This window comes from Vulpes vulpes, chromosome 11 (genome assembly GCF_048418805.1).
Source record: "Vulpes vulpes isolate BD-2025 chromosome 11, VulVul3, whole genome shotgun sequence".
Taxonomy (NCBI): Eukaryota; Metazoa; Chordata; class Mammalia; order Carnivora; family Canidae; genus Vulpes; species Vulpes vulpes.
This window is the reverse complement of record NC_132790.1, coordinates 18,234,922-18,253,703: the sequence shown is the minus strand read 5'-3', so window position 1 is coordinate 18,253,703 and position 18,782 is coordinate 18,234,922. Positions and strand designations below refer to the sequence as shown.

Here is an 18,782-nt window from a genome sequence, read left to right as displayed (position 1 = left end):
GATGGAAGAATTAAAGGAATGAATAAGTGATATAGAGGACAAACTAATGGAAAAATAATGAAGCTGAGCAAAAGAGTGAAAGAAGAATTATTATGGGACATAAGAACAGATTTAGGGGACTCAGTGACTCCATCAAACGTCATCATATGATATTATATCATATGATGATATCATAGGAGTGACAGAAGAGAGTACAAACAGGGCAGAAAATTAATTTGAGGAAATCATAGCTGAAAACTTCTCTAATCTGGGGTGGAAAACAGACATCCAAATCCAGGAGCACAGAAAATTCCCATCAAAATCAACAAAAGCAGGCCAACACCAAGACATAATGTAATTAAATTTGAAAAATATAGCAATAAATTCAAAAAAACCTTAAAAGCATCAAGACAAAAGAAGCCCCTTCCCTTATGGGAAGACCTATAAGGCTAGCTGTAGACCTCTCAACAGAAACTTGGCAAGCCAGAAGGGATTGGCATATTATATTCATGATAAATAGGGAAAATATGAAGCTAAGAATACTTTATTTTTTAAAGGGAATTTAGAAATTATTTTTATTGTTCAGCTCCAGAAAGCATCAACCCAAACACAGGCTCTCCCTGTCTTTTGCCTACTGTACTTGTTTCTTTTTTTTTTCATTTGTTTATTTTTTAAATTTAAATTCAATTTGCCAACATGTAGTATAACACCCAGTGCTCATCCTATCTAGTGCCCTCCTTAGTACCCATCACCCCATCCACCCACCCTGCTCCCCTTCTGCAACCCTTTGTTTTCCAGAGTTAGGAGTCTCTCATGGTTTGTCTGCTTCTCTAATCTTTCCAAATTCAGTTTCCCTTATAGTCCCTTTCACTATTTCTTATATTCCACATATAAGTGAAACCATATGATGATTGTCCTCCAATTGACTTATTTCACTCAGTGTAATACCATCCAGTTCCATCCACGTCAAAGCAAATGGTGAGTATTCATCCTTTGTGATGGCTGAGTGATGTCCCATTGTATATATAGACCACATCTTCTTTATCCATTCATCTGTTGAAGGACATCCTGGCCCCTTACACATTTTGGCTATTGTGGACATTACTGCTATGAACATTGGGGTGCAAGTGTCCTGGCATTTCACTACATCAGTATCTTTGGGGTAAATATCCAGTAGTGCAATTGCTGGGTTGTAGGGTAGCTCTATTTTTAACTTCTTGAGGAACCTCCACCCGGTTTTCCAGAGTGGCTGTACCAGCTTGCATTCACACCAACAGTACAAGAAGGTTATTCTTTTTCCACATCCTCTCCAACATTTGTTGTTTCCTGTCTTGTTAATTTTAACCATTCTCACTGGTGTGAGGTGGTATCTCATTGTGGTTTTGATTTGTATTTCCCTGATGGCAAGTGATGTGGAGCATATTTTCATGTGCTTATTGGCCATGTGTAGGTCTTCTTTGGAGAAATGTCTGTTTATGTCTTCTGCCCATTTCATGACTGGATTGTTTGCTTCTTGGATGTTGAGTTTGATAAGTTCTTTATAGATCTTGGATACTAGCCCTTTATCTGATACGTCATTTGCGAATATCTTCTCCCATTCTGTAGGTTGTCTTTTAGTTTTGTTGATTGTTTTCTTCACCATGCAGAAGCTTTTTATCTTTTTTTTTTTTTGGATTTTATTTATTTATTCATGACAGACACACACACACAGAGGCAGAGACACAGGCAGAGGGAGAAGCAGGCTCCATGCAGGGAGCCCAATGCAGGACTCGATCCCAGGACTCCGGATCATGCCCTGGGCCAAAGGCAGGCACTAAACCGCTGAGCCACCCAGGGATCCCCCAGAAGTTTTTTATCTTGATGAAGTCTCGATAGTTCATTTTTGCTTTTGTTTCTCTTGACTTCACAGATGTGTCTTGCAAGAAGTTGCTGTGGCCAAGTTCAAAGTTGTTGCCTATGTTCTCCTCTAGTATTTTGATGGATTCTTGTCTCACATTTAGTTCTTTCAACCATTTTGAGTTTATCTTAGTGTATGGTGTAAGAGAATGGCCCGGTTTCATTCTTCTGCATGTGGATGTCCAATTTTCCCAACACCATTTATTGAAGAGACTGTCCTTTCTCCAGTGGATATTCTTTCCTGCTTTGTCAAAGATGAGTTGATCATAGAGTTGAGGGTCCATTTCTGGGTTCTCTATTCTGTTTTATTGATCTACGTGTCTGTTTTTGTGCCAGTATCATACTGTCTTGATGACCACAGGTTTGTGATACAACTTAAAGTCAGGCATTGTGATGCCCCCCAGCTTTGGCTTTCTTTTTCAACATTCCTTTGGCTATTTGGGGTCTTTTCTGGTTCCATACAAATCTTAAGATGATTTGTTCCAACTCTGTGAAGAAAGTTCATGGTATTTTGATGGAGATTTCACTGAACATGTAGATTACTCTGGGTAGCATAGACATTTTCAAAATATTTATTCTTCCAATCCATGAGCATAGAATGTTTTTCCATCTCTTTATATCTTCCTCAATTTCTTTCATAACTGTTCTGTAGTTTTTGGAGTATAGTTCCTTTACCTCTTTGGTTAAGGTTTATTCCTAGATATCTTATGGTTTGGGGTACGTGCAGCCAAGAATACTTTATCCAGTAAGGCTATCATTCAGAATAGAATGAGAAATAGAAATTTCCCCAGATAAAAACCAAAGGAGTTCATGGCCACTAAACCAGCCCTGCAAGAAATATTAAAGGGGACCCTTTGAGTGGGAAAGAAAGATAATAGCAAAAAGACTAGAAAGAAAAAGAAAATCTCCAGAAGCAGTGACTTTACAGCAAATTCAATGGCACTATATTCTCATCTATCAATAAATTACTCTGAATTTAAGCGGGCTTAATACTAATCAAAAGACATGAGTGCCAGAATGGATATAAAAACAGGGCCCATCTATTTCTGATACAAGAGACTCATTTTATACTAAAGACACCAGAATATTGAAAGTGAGGTAGTGGAGAAACATTCATCATACAAATAGACATCAGAAGAAAGCTGGGATCACAATATCTATATTGGACAAACTAGACTTTAAACCAAAGACTGCAATAAGAGTTGAAGAAGGGCACTATATAATAATAAAGGGGACAATCCAACAAGAAAATCTAACAATTGTAAATATTTATGCACACAACATGGGAGCACCCAAATATATACACCAATTAATACAAACATAAAAGAACTCATTGGTAATAATACAATAAAAATAGGGGATTTTACACTCCACGTACATCAATGGATAGATCATCTAAATAGAAAATCAATAAGGAGACAATGACTCTGAATGACACATTGGACAAGATTCAGAGCACTTCATCCTAAAGCAGCAGAATACACATTCTTTTCCAGTATATAAGGAATAGTTTCCAGAACAGATCAAATACTAGGTTACAAATCAGGTACAAGTACAAAAAGATTGAGATCATATCATGCATATTTCCTTTATTTTAATAAAAGATTTTTATTTTTATTTTTTTAATAATAAATTTATTTTTTATTGATGTTCAATTTGCCATCATACAGAATAACACCCAGTGCTCATCCCGTCAAGTGCCCCCCTCAGTGCCCGTCACCCATTCACCCCCACCCCCCGCCCTCCTCCCCTTCCACCACCCCTAGGTCGATTTTTTTAAATTTATTTTTGGGACAGAAAGAGCATGAACAGAGGGGCAGAGTGAGAGGAAGAGAGAATCCCAAGCAGACTCTACCCTGAGCACAGAACCCAACGTGGGGCTCCATCTCACGACCCTCCCTGAGATCATGACCTAAGCAGAAACCAAGAGTTGGGCACTTAACCAATTGCTCCACTCAAGGTGCCCCATACCATGCATATTTTCTGAACATGATGCTATGTAACTTGAAGTCATCCACTAGAAAAAATTTGGAAAAATCATAAATACTTGGAGGTTAAGCAATATGCTGCTAAACAATTAGTGGGTCAACCAGGAAACCAAAGAAGAAATAAAAAATACATGGAGACAAATGAAAATGAAAACACAATGGTACAAAGCTTTTGGAATCCAGCAAAGTGTTCCTAAGAGGGAAGTACATAGCAATACAGGCCTGCCTCAAAAAGTAGGAAAAATTTCAAATAAACAACTTCATCTTACGCCTAAAGGAGTTAGAAAATGAACAACAAACAAAGTCTAAAGCCAGCAGAAGGGAAATAATAAAGATTAGAGCAGGAATAAGTGGTATAGAAAGTAAAAAAAAAAAAAAAAAAGGAGCTGGTTCTTTAAAAAAAATAATAATAAAATTGAAAAACCCTTAGCCAGACTTATCAAAAAGAAAATGACCCAAATAAATAAAATCACAAATGAAAGAGGAGAAATAATAACCAACACAGCAAAAATATAAACAATTATAAAATAATATTATGAAAAACTACATGCCAACAAATTGGACAACCTGGAAGAAATGGATAAATTCCTAGAAAGGTATAAACTACCAAAACTGAAATAGGAAGAAATAGAAAACTTGAACAGACTAATAAACAGCAAGGAAATTGAATCAGTAGTAAAAAAATTTCCCAAAGCAAAGTCCAGGACCAGAGGCTTCACAGGTGAATTTTATCAGACATTTAAAGAAGAATTAATACCTATTCTTACAAACTATTCCAAAAATAGAAAAGGAAGGAAAACTTCCAAATTCATTCTTTGAGACCAGCATTACCTTGAAACAAAACAGATGAAGACTATAGTAAATAAAAGAACCACAGGCCAATATCCCTGATGAACATGAATGCAAAAATTCTGAACAAAATACTGGTAAACTGAATTCAACGACACATTGAAAAGAATCATTCCTGGGGATCCCTGGGTGGCGCAGCGGTTTAGCGCCTGCCTTTGGCCCGGGGCGCGATCGTGGAGACCGAGGATCGAGTCCCACGTCAGGCTCCCGGTGCATGGAGCCTGCTTCTCCCTCTGCCTGTGTCTCTGCCTCTCTCTCTCTCTCTTTGTGTGGCTATCATAAATTAAAAAATAATAATAATAAAATAAAATAATAAAATAAAAAGAATCATTCCTCATCATCAAGAGGGCTTTATTCCTGGGTTGCAACAGTGGTTCAGTATTCACAAATCAATCAGTATGATACACCACATTAATTAAAAAAAGGATGAGAACCATATGATTCTTTCAATAGGTGCAGTAAAAGTATCTGACAAAGTACAACATACATTCATAATAAAATCCCTCAACAAAGTAGGGATAGAGAGAACAATACTCAACATAATATTTAACGTAGTACTGCAAGTCCTAGCCTCAGTAATCAGACATCACAAAGGAATAAAAGGCATGCAAATTGGCAAGGTAGAAGTCAAACTTTCCCTGTTTACAGATGATACTCTATATAGAAAATCCAAAAGACCCCACCAAAAAATTGCTAGAACTGATACATGAATTCAGTAAAGTCACAGGATATAAAATCAAGGTACAGAAATCTGTTGCATTTCTTTACACTAATAATGAAACAGCAGAAAGAGAAACCAAGAATCAATTCTATTTACAATTGCACCAAAAACTATAAAGTACCTAGGAATAAACCTAACCAAAGAGGTAAATGATCTGTTTTCTGAAAACTATAGAACACTAATGAAAAAAATTGAAGAGAACATAAAGAAATGGGAAAAGATTCCATGCTCATGGATTGGAAAAATAGTCACTGTTAAAATCTCTGCATTACCCAAAGTAATCTACAGATTTAATGCAGTCTCTATCAAAATACCACCATCATTTTTCATAGAGCTAAAACCAACAATCCTAAAATTTATATGGAACCACAAAAGACCCCAAATAGCTAAAGCAGCCTTGAAAATGAAAAGTAAAGCTGGAAGCATCACAATTCCAGACTTTAAGCTACATTACAAAGCTGTAGTAGTCAAGACAGTATGGCACAGGCCCAAAAGGAGACATAGTAATCAATAGAACCAGAATAGAAAACCTAGAAATGAACCCGTAACTATATGGTCAATTAATCTTTGACAAAATTGGAAAGAATATCTAATGGAAGAAAGATGGTCTCTTCAACAAATGGTGTTGGGAAAACTGGGCAGCAGCATACAGAAGAATGGAACTGGACCACTTTCTAACACCATACACAAAAGTAAATTTAAATGGATTAAAGACCTAATTGTGAGAGAGGAAACCATCAAAATCCTAGAGGAGAACACAAGCAGCAACCTCCTTGATATCATCTGTAGCAACTTCTTACTAGATATGTCTCCTGAAGCAAAGGGAACAAAAGCAAAAATGGACTATTGGGAATACAGCAAACTAAGAATCTTCTGCACAGCAAAGGAAACAATCAACTAAACTAATACTGCATGGGAGAAGGTATTTGCAAATGATATATCTGATAAGGGTATTAGTTTCCAAATTATATAAAGAACTGATATAATTCAACACACACAAAAAAAGTAATAATCAGTTTTTTTTAATGGGCAGAGGATATGAACAGACATTTTTCCAAAGAAGACATCCAGATGGCCAGCAGACACATGAAAAGATGCTCAACTTCATTCATCATTAGGGAGATGCAAATCAAAACTACACTGAGTCAGAAACACCTCACACCACACCAGTCAGAAACGCTAAAATTAACAACACAAGAAACCAACAGGTGTTGGCAAGGATGTGGGAAAAGGGGAATCCTCTTGCACTGTTGGTGGGAATTATAAACTGATGGAGCCATTCTGGAAAACAATATGGAGTTTCCTCAAAATGTTAATAATGGATACACTACACTACAATCCAGCAAATGCACTATTAGGTATTAACCCAAAGGATACAAGAATACTGATATAAGGGGGCACGTGCACCCTGACATTTATAGCAGCATTATCAACAATAGCCAGATTATGGAAGGAGCCTAAATGTCCATCAAGTGATGAATGGATAAAGACATATTATATATATATTACTTGCCATCAAAAAGAATGTAATCTTGCCATTTGCAAAGACATGGATGGAGCTAGAGAGTACTATGCTAAGTGAAATAAGTCAGTCAGAGAAAGACAAATACCATATGATTTCACTCCTATGTAGAATTTAAGAAACAAAATAGATGATCATAGAGGGAAAAAAGAGGGAGCAAACCAAGAAACAGCCTCTTAACTAGAGAGAACAAACTGATGGATGCCAGAGTAGAGGTGGGTGGGGGGATGGGTTAAATAGGTAATGGGGATTAAGGAGTGCACTTGTCCTAATGAGCACTGGGTGTCGTATGTAAGTGATGAATCACTATATTGTACACCTGAAACTAACATTACATTGTATGTTAACTAACTAGACTTTAAATTAAAAAGAGGGGGAAAAGAAAGTGAATATTTGTTTTGTTTTAAAGATTTTATTTATTTATTTATTTGACAGAGAGAGTACACAAGCAGAGAGATCAATAGGCAGAGGCAGAGGGAGAAGCAGGCTCTCTGCTGAGCAGGGAGCCATATGTGGGGCTGTATCCCAGGACCCTGGGTTCATGACCCAAGCCAGAGGCAGATGCTTAACCGACTGAGCCACCTAGGTGCCCCAAAAGTGACTATTTGTCTTGGGATTTAGACTTTCAAGGATTTTTTTTCTGAATGGCCTTATTTAATTGAACCTCCTAAAGACTACAAGATGGAAATGTCTGGACAAACACTAATGAAAGGATTCCTAAATGTCTGTTTAGTGCTCCACTGAAAAGAAGATTACACAACCTTCAAATATTATTCAAACTGGTTTTGACCATTTGATGACAAAATTTCCTTTTGTGAAAATCGAATCAGTTTACCAGAGGCAGTAGTAACTAAAAATTGTTTTTCCCACAGCTGAATGACAGTGGGAATAGCATTTTTCTCCTTTATTACCATCCCTGGAACAGAAACTAAGGGCAATAGGAGCTCATGTGATAAAAATCCAATAAAGGGGCCCCACTATTTATGAATAACAACATTAAAATAGCAAGTAACCATCAAATGTCCCAAATGTTGCCAGATGAGAGATTATTCTAGGGAAGATCCCACAGTTAGTGATGTGATTTAGGACCAAAGAAAATGTGCACAAATAATTAATCACTTGGTTTCCCACAATAAAAGAAATGAATCATCCTATGTTTATAAACATAGTGTGTGAGGGCACTTTGGGCCTACAAAGGGAAATTTAACAAAAGTCTCTAAAAACAGTGGTCTATCAGTGAAAAAGAGAACTTGTATCAAGTGAGACTTCAGGGAAGTGCTCATTTAGTCCTTCACTCATCACTGGGTGAATATATGAAAATAAACCAAGAGCACTCCTGTTTTGATTAAAATCTATGTAAATCCTTAAAGTAGAACCAGTTTGGTCTCCTCAGAATAGCTGATTTATTTTCCTACTCATTCACAGAATTTCTGGATTTTCACTCCAGAAATAAAAATCTTATCTACGTACTGGTCTCTCGAAGCTCTACCCTGTTTAGTTTAGCAGAGTGGCTCTTCAGGTTACTCTGAAAAGTTTCAAGGACTTTGAAAAATAGCTATGCAATAACTCTGAAAACTTAAAAGCGTGCATGTTCTTCATTCCATCAGACCTACCTTGAAGAATCTGTCAGAAATAAAGTATCAGGGCAGCCCCAGTGGCTCAGCGGTTTAACGCCGCCTTCAGCCCAGGGCGTGATCCTGGAGACCCAGGATCAGTCCCACCTCGGGCTCCCTGCATGGAGTCTGCTTCTCCCTCTGCCTGTGTCTCTGCTTCTCTCTCTCTCTCTCTCTCTCTCTCTCTCTCTCTCTCTCTCACCCTTTCTGTGTCTCTCATGAACAAATAAATAAAATATTTAAAAGAAAAAAGAAATAAAACATCAGTAGTTATGAATGTATGGGACTAGGTGTTTATTGAAGCTTTGGCTTTATGATGACAATCCAGTAATGACCTAGATGATCATAATAGAGGAACATATTAACTGCTATATTATATATTATATTTAAAAATAATGACACAAGTACACTATCAAAAATACAGATCCCTATAATATTATTGACCTTGGAAAAATAATAAATTAAGCATGTTCATACCAAGAAATGCAGACTGTTTGGCCCATTTATTAAATTTAAGTAGAGTTCAGTCAAACACTGGTCAAATATCACCTGGCTTCTCAGCACAGTCAGAATGTGTGTGAATCCACTCTTCTTCGCCATAGTTTCATCAAAGCTTTTTTCATCTCACTGTTTCTCAAACTGTAGATCAGTGGATTCAGCAGAGGTGTAAGCAATGTGTAAGCCAATGACATGAGTTTCTTAGTTTCTGGGGAGTAGCCAGATTTGGGTTGTAAATAAGTCATACTGGCTGTGCCATAGAAGAGGGTCACAGACGTGAGATGGGAGGCACAAGTGGAAAAGGCCTTTTGCCTCCCAGTGGCTGATGGCATCCTCAGGATGGCAAAGAGAATCTGAATATAGGACAGGAGTATCAACACGAAAGGAACCATGACAATCAAAATGGTGCCAGTGAATGCATAGATTTCAAACAGAAAGGTATCTGCACATGCAAGTTCTAGCACTGGGGGAGTCTCACAGAAGAGATGATTGATTTCGTTGGGGCCACAAAAAGGAAAACTGAAAACCCATGTGGTCTGCACAGTAGCCACCATGATCCCTGAGATCCATGAGAACATTACTAATTTCATGAAAACCCTTTTGTTCATAATCATTGGGTAGCTCAGAGGGTGACAGATTGCAACAAATCGGTCATAAGCCATCGTCCCCAGGAGAAAACATTCAGTACCACCAAAGAAAAGGATGAAATACATCTGTGCAAAACAGCTCATAAATGAAATGGACGTTTTCTCCCTGGTGAGGACCACCAGCATTTCAGGCATAATGACTGCGCTGAAACTCACGTCCACCACAGACAGGTTCTGGAGAAACAGGTACATGGGCACGTGGAGGCTCTGTTCCAAGGAAATGATGACTATAATGATGGCATTTCCCATCAGAGTCACCAGGTAAACAGCCAGGAAAACCCCAAGGAGCTGCTCTTGGAGTTCAGGGAAGTTAGAAAAGCCCAAGAGGATGAATTCAACCACAGAGCTTTGATTTTGCCTTTTCATTTCAGTGGAAAAGAGTATGCTGTTTTTATGGACATTGTATACAAATCATGAGGTCACACAGTCCAATAGCTGGTAGTTTGAGTCTTAAATTCTTGGCAGAAGATGTAATAATGAATTCATTTGTCAGATCTTCAAGTTGGCAAATTTTGAGAATAACCAATATATTGGAAGAGTGAGTCATTCAAATACAAATGAAGTGAGAAATTTTGGCTCAGAAATCTTGCTTTCAAGGTATGAAATAGCAGGTGTTCTCTGCCAACTTTTTTGCTAGGTTGAAAATAAATCCTATTCTTAAAACACAGAAACCATTGTCCGTTACATTGATGTATGCATTTCTGTTCTTTTCAATTGTATTTCATATGTGATTTTTCCAATAAAGGCTTTAAATAAAAAATAGCAAAAAAGGACAAAAATTTATAGCTATTAATTCTAAATTAAAACAAATTTTGATGAGTATTTATTACAAATGCCAAAGTTCAAAATACATTTATATTGCCTTATGAAAAATGAGATACCTGAATAATATACCAAATAGAGAAACACTCAAAAGGGGTTGAATTTTATTTTATTTTATTTTATCTATTTATTTATTTATTTTTATGGAACGCTTCACGAATTTGCGTGTCATCCTTGCGCAGGGGACATGCTAATCTTCTCTGTATCGTTCCAATTTTAGTATATGTGCTGCCAAAGCGAGCACAAGGGGTTGAATTTTAGATGCTCTTATCTCAGATGACCGTAAGTAAATTATTTCAAGCACATCTATTTTTTGGTTAGAATGGATCTATTATTCTGAAATTTGCCTGAATGAAAAACTTTAGAGATCAGTTCTCCATCGCCCATCCTTATGACCATAAAATGAATTGGGGGGCTATATAAAATTCCATTTTTGGTTATTCTGGTCCCGTTATTTAAACTCTCTCCGTTTCTCTCTCTCTCCACCCCCCACCACACACATATTATTAGCAAGTTCATTTAACCATTAACAATTCATTAAACACTGTTTGTGCACCCACCATGTGGCGCCCATATACCCTCAGAGATACATTCATGACATAAATTTGACAGAGAGGTCTTCCCGGAGAGAACAGCATAAAATAGCATCCCCTACCCCCCTCCTCCAGCACCCTATGACTTCCACCTCCCTGGTCTATATTTTGCCATAACACTTGTCACCAACTGAAATCACACATATTTATTAGGGTTTTATGCTTATTATCTAATTCCCCCTTCTGGAACGTAAGCTCCAGGAAGACAGGAACTTTGTTCTGTTCTTTTCTGTATCTTCGGTGCCTGGAATAGATAATAACTAGATATAATAGATGCTAAATCAGTATTTGTTGAATAGATGGAAGAATATTAAAATTCAGAAACCTGGACTCTGACCTTAGGGAATCTATTGTCTGAATGAAAAATAAAACAAGGGAATAGAGAGCCCCAGAATCAACCCATGGCTTTTTTGTAGAGGTTTGCAGCCCCTGTAGGATTGGAGATATCACTGAATTGGAGGGCTGGGCCACAATCCTGATTCTGCTACTACCTCCAAGATGAGTCTCTGAGTCTTCTTGCACTCAGACTCCCCTGTGTGGTTGGGAGCAGGGCCTCCCTTCTGGACCTGACATCGTGTTTCTCTGATTTGTTCATAGAAAACTGCAGCCTTCCCTTCCATTCAGATGAGGGGGAGGCTGAAGGGAAGGTAGAAAAGCGGTGGGTGGGCACAGAGGAGGAGGCATATATGCTGAGTCCTTTGGGCTTACCAATCCCAAGCACAGCTGACCATCTTCTTCCTGTCTAGCTGCTCTTCTGAGCCCCTATCTGGATGGAGCACCTTGCTTCTCCCCCCCTCCTCCCTTGTCACCCAGACCTTCTCTCCCTCCCCTGTCCCCAGCATCCTATTCACTGTCAGACCCACAGGTGTTTAAAATCTGGAGTCATGGCCTCTTTCCTTCCCCTGCTTCCTCCCCCTCCCTACCCTCATCATTAAATGCTCTCCTAACAGGCTTCTCCATGTTTTGTGACTTCTTTTCCAATCTATCCCTCATACCTCTGCCAAAATAATATCATCCTTTCTCCCAGAATCTTCAGGGTCTCCTTTTAAGACTCTTAACTCTGGGAAATGAACCAGGGGTGGTGGAAGGGGAAGAGGGCGTGGGGTGGGGGTGAATGGGTGACAGGCACTGAGGGGGGAACTTGACAGGATGAGCACTGGGTGTTATTCTGTATGTTGGCAAATTGAACACCAATAAAAAATAAATTTATTATAAAAAAATAAATAAAATAAAATGCCTACTTCTCAGGCTGGCATTTAAGAGAAACTAGATGGGAACAAGTGTTTTAGAAATTTGAAAAGGGAAAATTACTTCTGAGTGGAGAGGTGAAGTAAACAACCATAATCAAAGGATGCTATGGGTGGAAGAGCCAGGAAGTAGAAGGAGGAAGGCAGATTTGTTCAAATCAGAGGTATTTGTAACATCTTAATACTAGAGTGGGGGCCTCCTGGTCTTTGGATGGTGCTTTGAAAACTGACAATATTTCATTGTAGGACATGAAGAAGCCGGGAAGACAGAAGCTGAATATATGTATTGTTGCCTTGAACTCAGATTATTAGGACATTAACAGATAGTAAAAAGCAAGTTGATTTACAGAGTTTAACCATGGTGATAAATCAAATATCTGTATTAACTTTAATAATTATGTTTTGGATATCAAGTAATCTCTAAAGTTAGTAAGGTGGACCCTGAAGAAAAAAAAAGCATTTAAGTACCATTTGTAGTAGATAAAAATATATATTAAGCTCCAAGTATATAAAACTAATAAGTTTTAAAAATATTAAAATTTAGAGTATCTTATCAAAAATAGATGAACTTCAGGGGACCGATAATTATGAAACAAATCTAAATCACTGTCTTTATGTATGATAGAAAAAAGAAAGAAGAAAGAAAGAAAGAAAGAAAGAAAGAAAGAAAGAAAGAAAGAAAAGAAGAAAGAAGAAAGAAAGAGAAAGAAGAAAGAAAGAAAGAAAGAAAGAAAGAAAGAAAGAAAGAAAGAAAGAAAAAGAAAAAAGAAAACTGAACCTGAATGCTCCATCTTTTCCCTTTCACATGAGTTACCCTAATGGTGACCTGATTGATTGAATGACATGTCCTTCTGGTTCTACTGTTAACTTTCTGTATGACCTTGGCCAAATCACCCCCTTCTCTGGGTTTCATCTTTGGCGTGACTGGCCTTATTTCTGATCACCTCCCACCCCAGCTACAAAGCTCTATGAATTGATGATTAGTGCAAGCAAACTACTTAAAGTTCTAATTATTGCCCAAAGTTTTATGGGACTATAAAAGACAGAGTGGTTGACATTCTCACTTGAGCAATGATAAGTATCTCCAATTATCAGTGAGAAGAACTTTAAATGGCAAACCCACTAACAGGCACATAAGCAGAATCTTCAGTTCCTTACCTTCAGTTCCTTACCTCTCATTTTCATTCATTCAATCATCTGTTTCACTTCTTTAGTTTAAAAAAATACTCTCCCATAAATAAAACTTAGTGATTCAATGCACTGATTATATAACATTATATAGTATTGAATGTTTGCCCTTGGAGAATTCTCTGGAAAACTTACACTCAATTTATATAGACTTCCCCCTATGGACATAAGAAAGCTCAATTACTCAAACTTGAAGCAACACTCCTTCAGGTATCTACAGGGATAAACATCTATTCACTCAAGAGACTCAATTTTACCATGATGCACCCAACACCACCATTAAGGAATGAAAGCAAAGGCTGAGTAAAAGTAAAGACAGTGAAGACAGGCAGGGATAGGGGTATAAGGAAAGGCAGGTTTATCTAGATTGATTGCATGGGATGGGCAGTTTCTGCAGTGATAGGAAACATGTTAAGACAAGTAGGTTGAAGTTACTTTGTGGAAAGCCTGGTGTCATTACCAATTTTTAAAATATTTTCCTGTAGAAATATGGAAACACTGAAAATTCGGTGGGGGGGGGGCATTAGTCATTTAGGTGATTTTATAGATCGTGCTTTTTATCTTGAAGAGAAAATATCTGAACTAACTATATGGCTGAGCAAATATGTAGCTTCTCTGGCTTACTTTTCTGCTAAAATGATATTATTAATCTCACAAGGTATGTGAAAGAACCAAGGGACTCATAGGTTAGCCTGTACTGACTTGAGCAATCAATGAGACCATTGATTCAGTCCCATCAGAATGTAGGGACGAATGAATTTGCAGGCTTGGCTTTATCCTAAATTCAGATGAGGTGAACAGGATCTGGTTCCCTTTCTCTATTTCTCATCTCTGCTTTCCTAGAGTAGGTTCCATTCTCAAGGAAGCTCTCCCCAACTACAGACAATGTCTACCAATACTTAGAGATACATCCTTTCTAATCTGTATCCAGTGGGAAACATACTAGTTATCCTGTGGGAAAAAGGTGTTCATTCACAAAAAACAATTTGAGGACCCCTCTCATATCATTTGCTGTAGGAGGATTACATGAGAAACCATGGCCCAGACAATGTGATTGATGAGGATGGAGAATGCTGCCAAATGGTACCTACCCCATAAATGAGGATAGCATCTACCCAAACAGTGCATACTTTAAAAAATTTAATGAAAAAAATCCCCAAGAGAAATAATGGTATTTTTGGCAAAGGAAGGAGACTAGGGACACCTGGGTGGCTCAGTGGTTGAGCATCTGCCTTCAGCTCAGGGTGTAATCTCCAGTCCAGGGATCAAATCCCACGTAGGACTATCCTGAAGGACATGAATGTAGAGGGTGAAGAAGACAGGATTTCAAATCTTAGTGAAGGAGGGATGGAGAATAAATGGAAATAGGGCAAGGAAAATCTGTAAATGAATCACTTCAAGGATTTCACACACTTCGGGGTCTGGTTCTCGAGTTTAGGAGTGAATGGGAAAAGATTATTTAAAAAGTCAAGAAGTGAATAGTTACACATCCTACTAACAAAAGGGACCTTCTTGAGATTGACCATCCCGTCATTCAGGCTGAATTGGACTATACAGGGTATTGCTAAGAGCACAATATAGATGCCCCCATCACCTTCTCCATGATAACAACAACAACGACAAAAATCCACTGGAGCCTTGAAGTGGGAAATGGGAAGCATGAAACATAGAGATTATTGTCTTCCTGAGTCTCTAATGAATTAAGAAGCATGTTTTGTTTTGTGTGGGGTTTTTTTGTGTGTGGGGTTTTTGGGTTGTTTTGTTTTGTTTTGTTTTGTTTTGTTTTGTTTTGTTTTGTTTTGGTAAGGAGGGAGTTACATTTCTGCCAGTGTTCCAAAAAGGGAAGAGGAAATTCTAAATTATCTGAGAGAAAGCATAGTCACTGACAACCATGTCAAAAATCAATTTACACATGAGTCCAATCTCAAAATTGCCACAGATTTACTAATATAAATTCAGTCTTTTCCTGGCAAATATTCTCCACATATTCCCAAGAATACTCACATTTCTAACCTACTTAGGAGCCTTCCCCCCAGTCTGTGGGTTCTGCAAAAGGCCACTTTCATTTTAAGAGTCCAGAGAAGGGGAGAAGAAATAGGGAAATTGTCAGGACTAATTGAAGCTACAGCAGCAGATATGTTACTGTGTGGCTCATGGCTGCTGCCTGCCCCCACCACCCTCCTCTACTTAGGGTTGCCAGATTGAGCAAATAAAAATATAGAATTCTCAGTCAAACTTGAATTTCATATAAACAATCTTTTAGTGTGTGTCCCATGCAAAAAAAAATATTTATAGTTTATCTGGAATTTGGATGTAACTGGGCATCTTGTGTTTTGTCTCACAAGCTTCCTCTACCTGCCATTCTCAAACCCCAGTCTTTCCGAGGGGGTCCCCATGGTTATTCCCTAGGAAACCACAACCTTCTCTTTCCCATGGTTTGTACCTCCACTTCCCCAGAGGGAGGCTAAGTCAGCACCAGGTAAAACCAGGGTCTCTCTGCACCTAGAATCACTGCTCCCTTCAACCACCAAGCTCTGGATCCCAGTTGGACCCATTCTTTCAGACTTCTACACACAGGTGTCTCATGGCCTCTTCCTCTTACCCAGCCCCTCCGGGAACCCCAGACCATTGTGTAATATCTGTGTGACATATTATTCTGTATGTTCAGAATCCTTTCCTTTGGGGAACCACTCTCCCATTCCATGAGTTTCAAGAAGTGCTGATCTTTTCTTACTTAGCCCGCAGGTGTGACCTAGGCCATCAGACTTAAGCCTATGTAATCAGAGAAGTTCATATTCCAGACCACAGTGGTTGTTCAAGGCTTGGCACATACCCAGGGTCAGGTCAGAAGCCTCTTCCAACTTCTCTGCTAGACCTATTGATAAAGATGATTCTGTTCTTTTAGGGTTGTTGACTGTAAGGATGGCTTAAGTTGACACCCCTTATGTCTATCTTCTCTGATACATAAGAGCCACTCTATGAAATAAGAAGAAAGGGCAACTATAAAAAGAGCAATAGAGGGGAGAGAGAGTGAAAGCCTTGATGCCATTACCTATAAAGAGCTGGACATAGCTAAAACTAGAAGTCTGTTATCTGTAAAAAATAAATACAGTGGGTCATTTAATTTTTTGCTTCAGCTACTTTGAACTGAATGTGAATCCTAATCAAAATAAATTATCTAAAAAAAAATAAAAATAAAAATAAAAATAAATTATCTAAACCTCAATTGCATGTTAGACCTATGTTTTTTTTAAATGGGCCTCCTTGACCCCATGAATATCCAGCAGTGTGGCTAGGCACCTGTTCCCTTGTTCCCAGATTCTCTATGATATTCAGGGGTCGGTCTGCTGTGAATATCTAATCTCTTAGGGGGTGACACAACCTCACCCACACTGGATGCCAGCCAGCCTCTGTAACAATGCAGTACAAATTACTCTTTAAATAAGCACATGTACACACATACTGTTTGTTACACATATTCTGGACACAAACACAGTCTATGTGTTCAATATATCATCTATATAATTATCAAATTTGGAGCCACCAAATTTCCTGTGTGAAAAAGAGTGAATTGTTATGATATCCCAAATTGACCACCCAAGTGAAGTTCCCTTAGATTCAGAAGTTTGGGCATGTCTTGCTGGAAGTGGTACGTGTGGAATCAACTTGTAAGGAATCATGACAGGAATAAAAATGTGTGAAAAGCAAAATGAGGGGTGTCTGTAACCTTTCTGTGGGGCACTGAAGGTCAAGGCAGCACTGGCATTCTTGGCTGCTCTGGCACCAGCAGCAACAGCTGGGGTGAGAGTAGGTTTGTGGTGCCCACACCAGGTCCTCAGGGGCCTCTACTGTGTTGGCTGAGGGGTAGGACCAAAGAGATCTCTCTGAGGAACTCCAGAAATTTTTATTTATTTATATATTTTTATTTAAATTCAATTTGCCAACATATAGTATAACACTCAGCCCTCATCCTATCAAGTGCCCTCCTTAGTCCCTGTCACCCAGTTACCCTTTCACCCCACCCACCTCCCCTTCTGCAACCCTTTGTTTGTTTCCCAGAGTTAGGAGTCTCTCATGGTTTGTCTTCCTCTCTAATTTTTTCCCACTCAGTTTCCCTCCTTTCCCTCATTGTCCCTTTCACTATTTCTTATATTCCACATATAAGTGAAACCGTATGATGATTGTCCTTCTCCAATTGACTTATTTCACTCAGCATAATACTCTCCAGTTCCATCCACACTGAAGCAAATGGTAGGTATTCATCCTTTCTGATGGCTAATATTTTCTATTATATATATACCTCACATCTTCTTTATCAACTCATCTGTTGAAGGATATCATGGCTCCTTCCATATATTGGCTATTGTGCACATTACTGCTATGAACATTGGAACCCCAGAAATTGATGGGTCTCCTAAATGAACTTCAATTTCCTCATCTGTGAAACGAGAGTCAGGAACTGACCCCACCTATATTTAAAATTCCTTTGAACTCTTCTTGTCTATACAGAATGAGCCAGAGCAGAAAAAAAGGGATTATGACTTATCTCTAGGAACTGGCTGGTCTTTCCAAAAAAGAAAAGGGAGGTAATGGCATCACTGGGGACGAGTGACATGGTATTAGTGCAGAACTAGGTCAAATCACAGTAGACTTTAAGACCAAAGGTCTGTGACAAGACATGGTTCATTTCCAACACAGAAATTCTAGAAATTTCTAGAAAGATGGGAAGCTACTATTTATTTAAGCAGCAATTGATCACAAAACAGAGTCAAAGGGATATTCCCTTATAACCCAGTACAATATTTCTTTTAAATGTTGATATTAATATGCTTCACATTATCCAATCTTACAGAATGAGGACAATCCATAGTTTACCGATCACATGTTTGGTCACTAATATAAGCATTAACATTAAATTCCACAGTAGAGGAGGTTATAAGCAGCTTCTGTAGGAAGAAGAGATGCTAAATAACTGAATTTGAGCCACTGATGATAAATGTGATTGTTCCTAGGGACTCAGTCCACATGGCCTTTCCCTATGTCCTATATTCCAAGTTTTCTGAACCTGTATTATCTAATTTTCTTTTCTACTTGCTCTTCTGCCCTTCCACTCTTTCCAGTACCTATTAGTCTAATCTCTCATCTCTCCATTTTTTTTTACACTCTGTCTTCCCCCATCTTCCTGTCCCTGACTCTCCAACCTTCCTGACCCTTCAGCT

The 18,782-nt window shown here is 38.3% G+C and overlaps 1 protein-coding gene and 1 non-coding gene across 2 annotated transcripts; both read right to left on the bottom strand.

Annotated features, from left to right (window-relative positions):
• Positions 1-9,134: 9,134 nt before the first annotated feature.
• LOC112926986 (olfactory receptor 10A3) lies at positions 9,135-10,079 on the bottom strand. Its single transcript, XM_026008129.2, has one exon. The coding sequence runs from the start codon at positions 10,077-10,079 to the stop codon at positions 9,135-9,137; it is 945 nt and encodes a 314-aa protein (XP_025863914.2).
• A 593-nt stretch (positions 10,080-10,672) lies between these two features.
• On the bottom strand, positions 10,673-10,779 carry LOC112927110 (U6 spliceosomal RNA). The gene has a single exon (XR_003236457.2). It is a non-coding gene; the product is annotated as a U6 spliceosomal RNA (small nuclear RNA).
• Positions 10,780-18,782: the final 8,003 nt, after the last annotated feature.

Coding starts and splice junctions, on each gene's coding strand:
- LOC112926986 (XM_026008129.2), bottom strand. CDS start 10,079: ATGAAAAGGCAAAATCAAAGCTCTGTGGTTGAATTCATCCTCTTGGGC.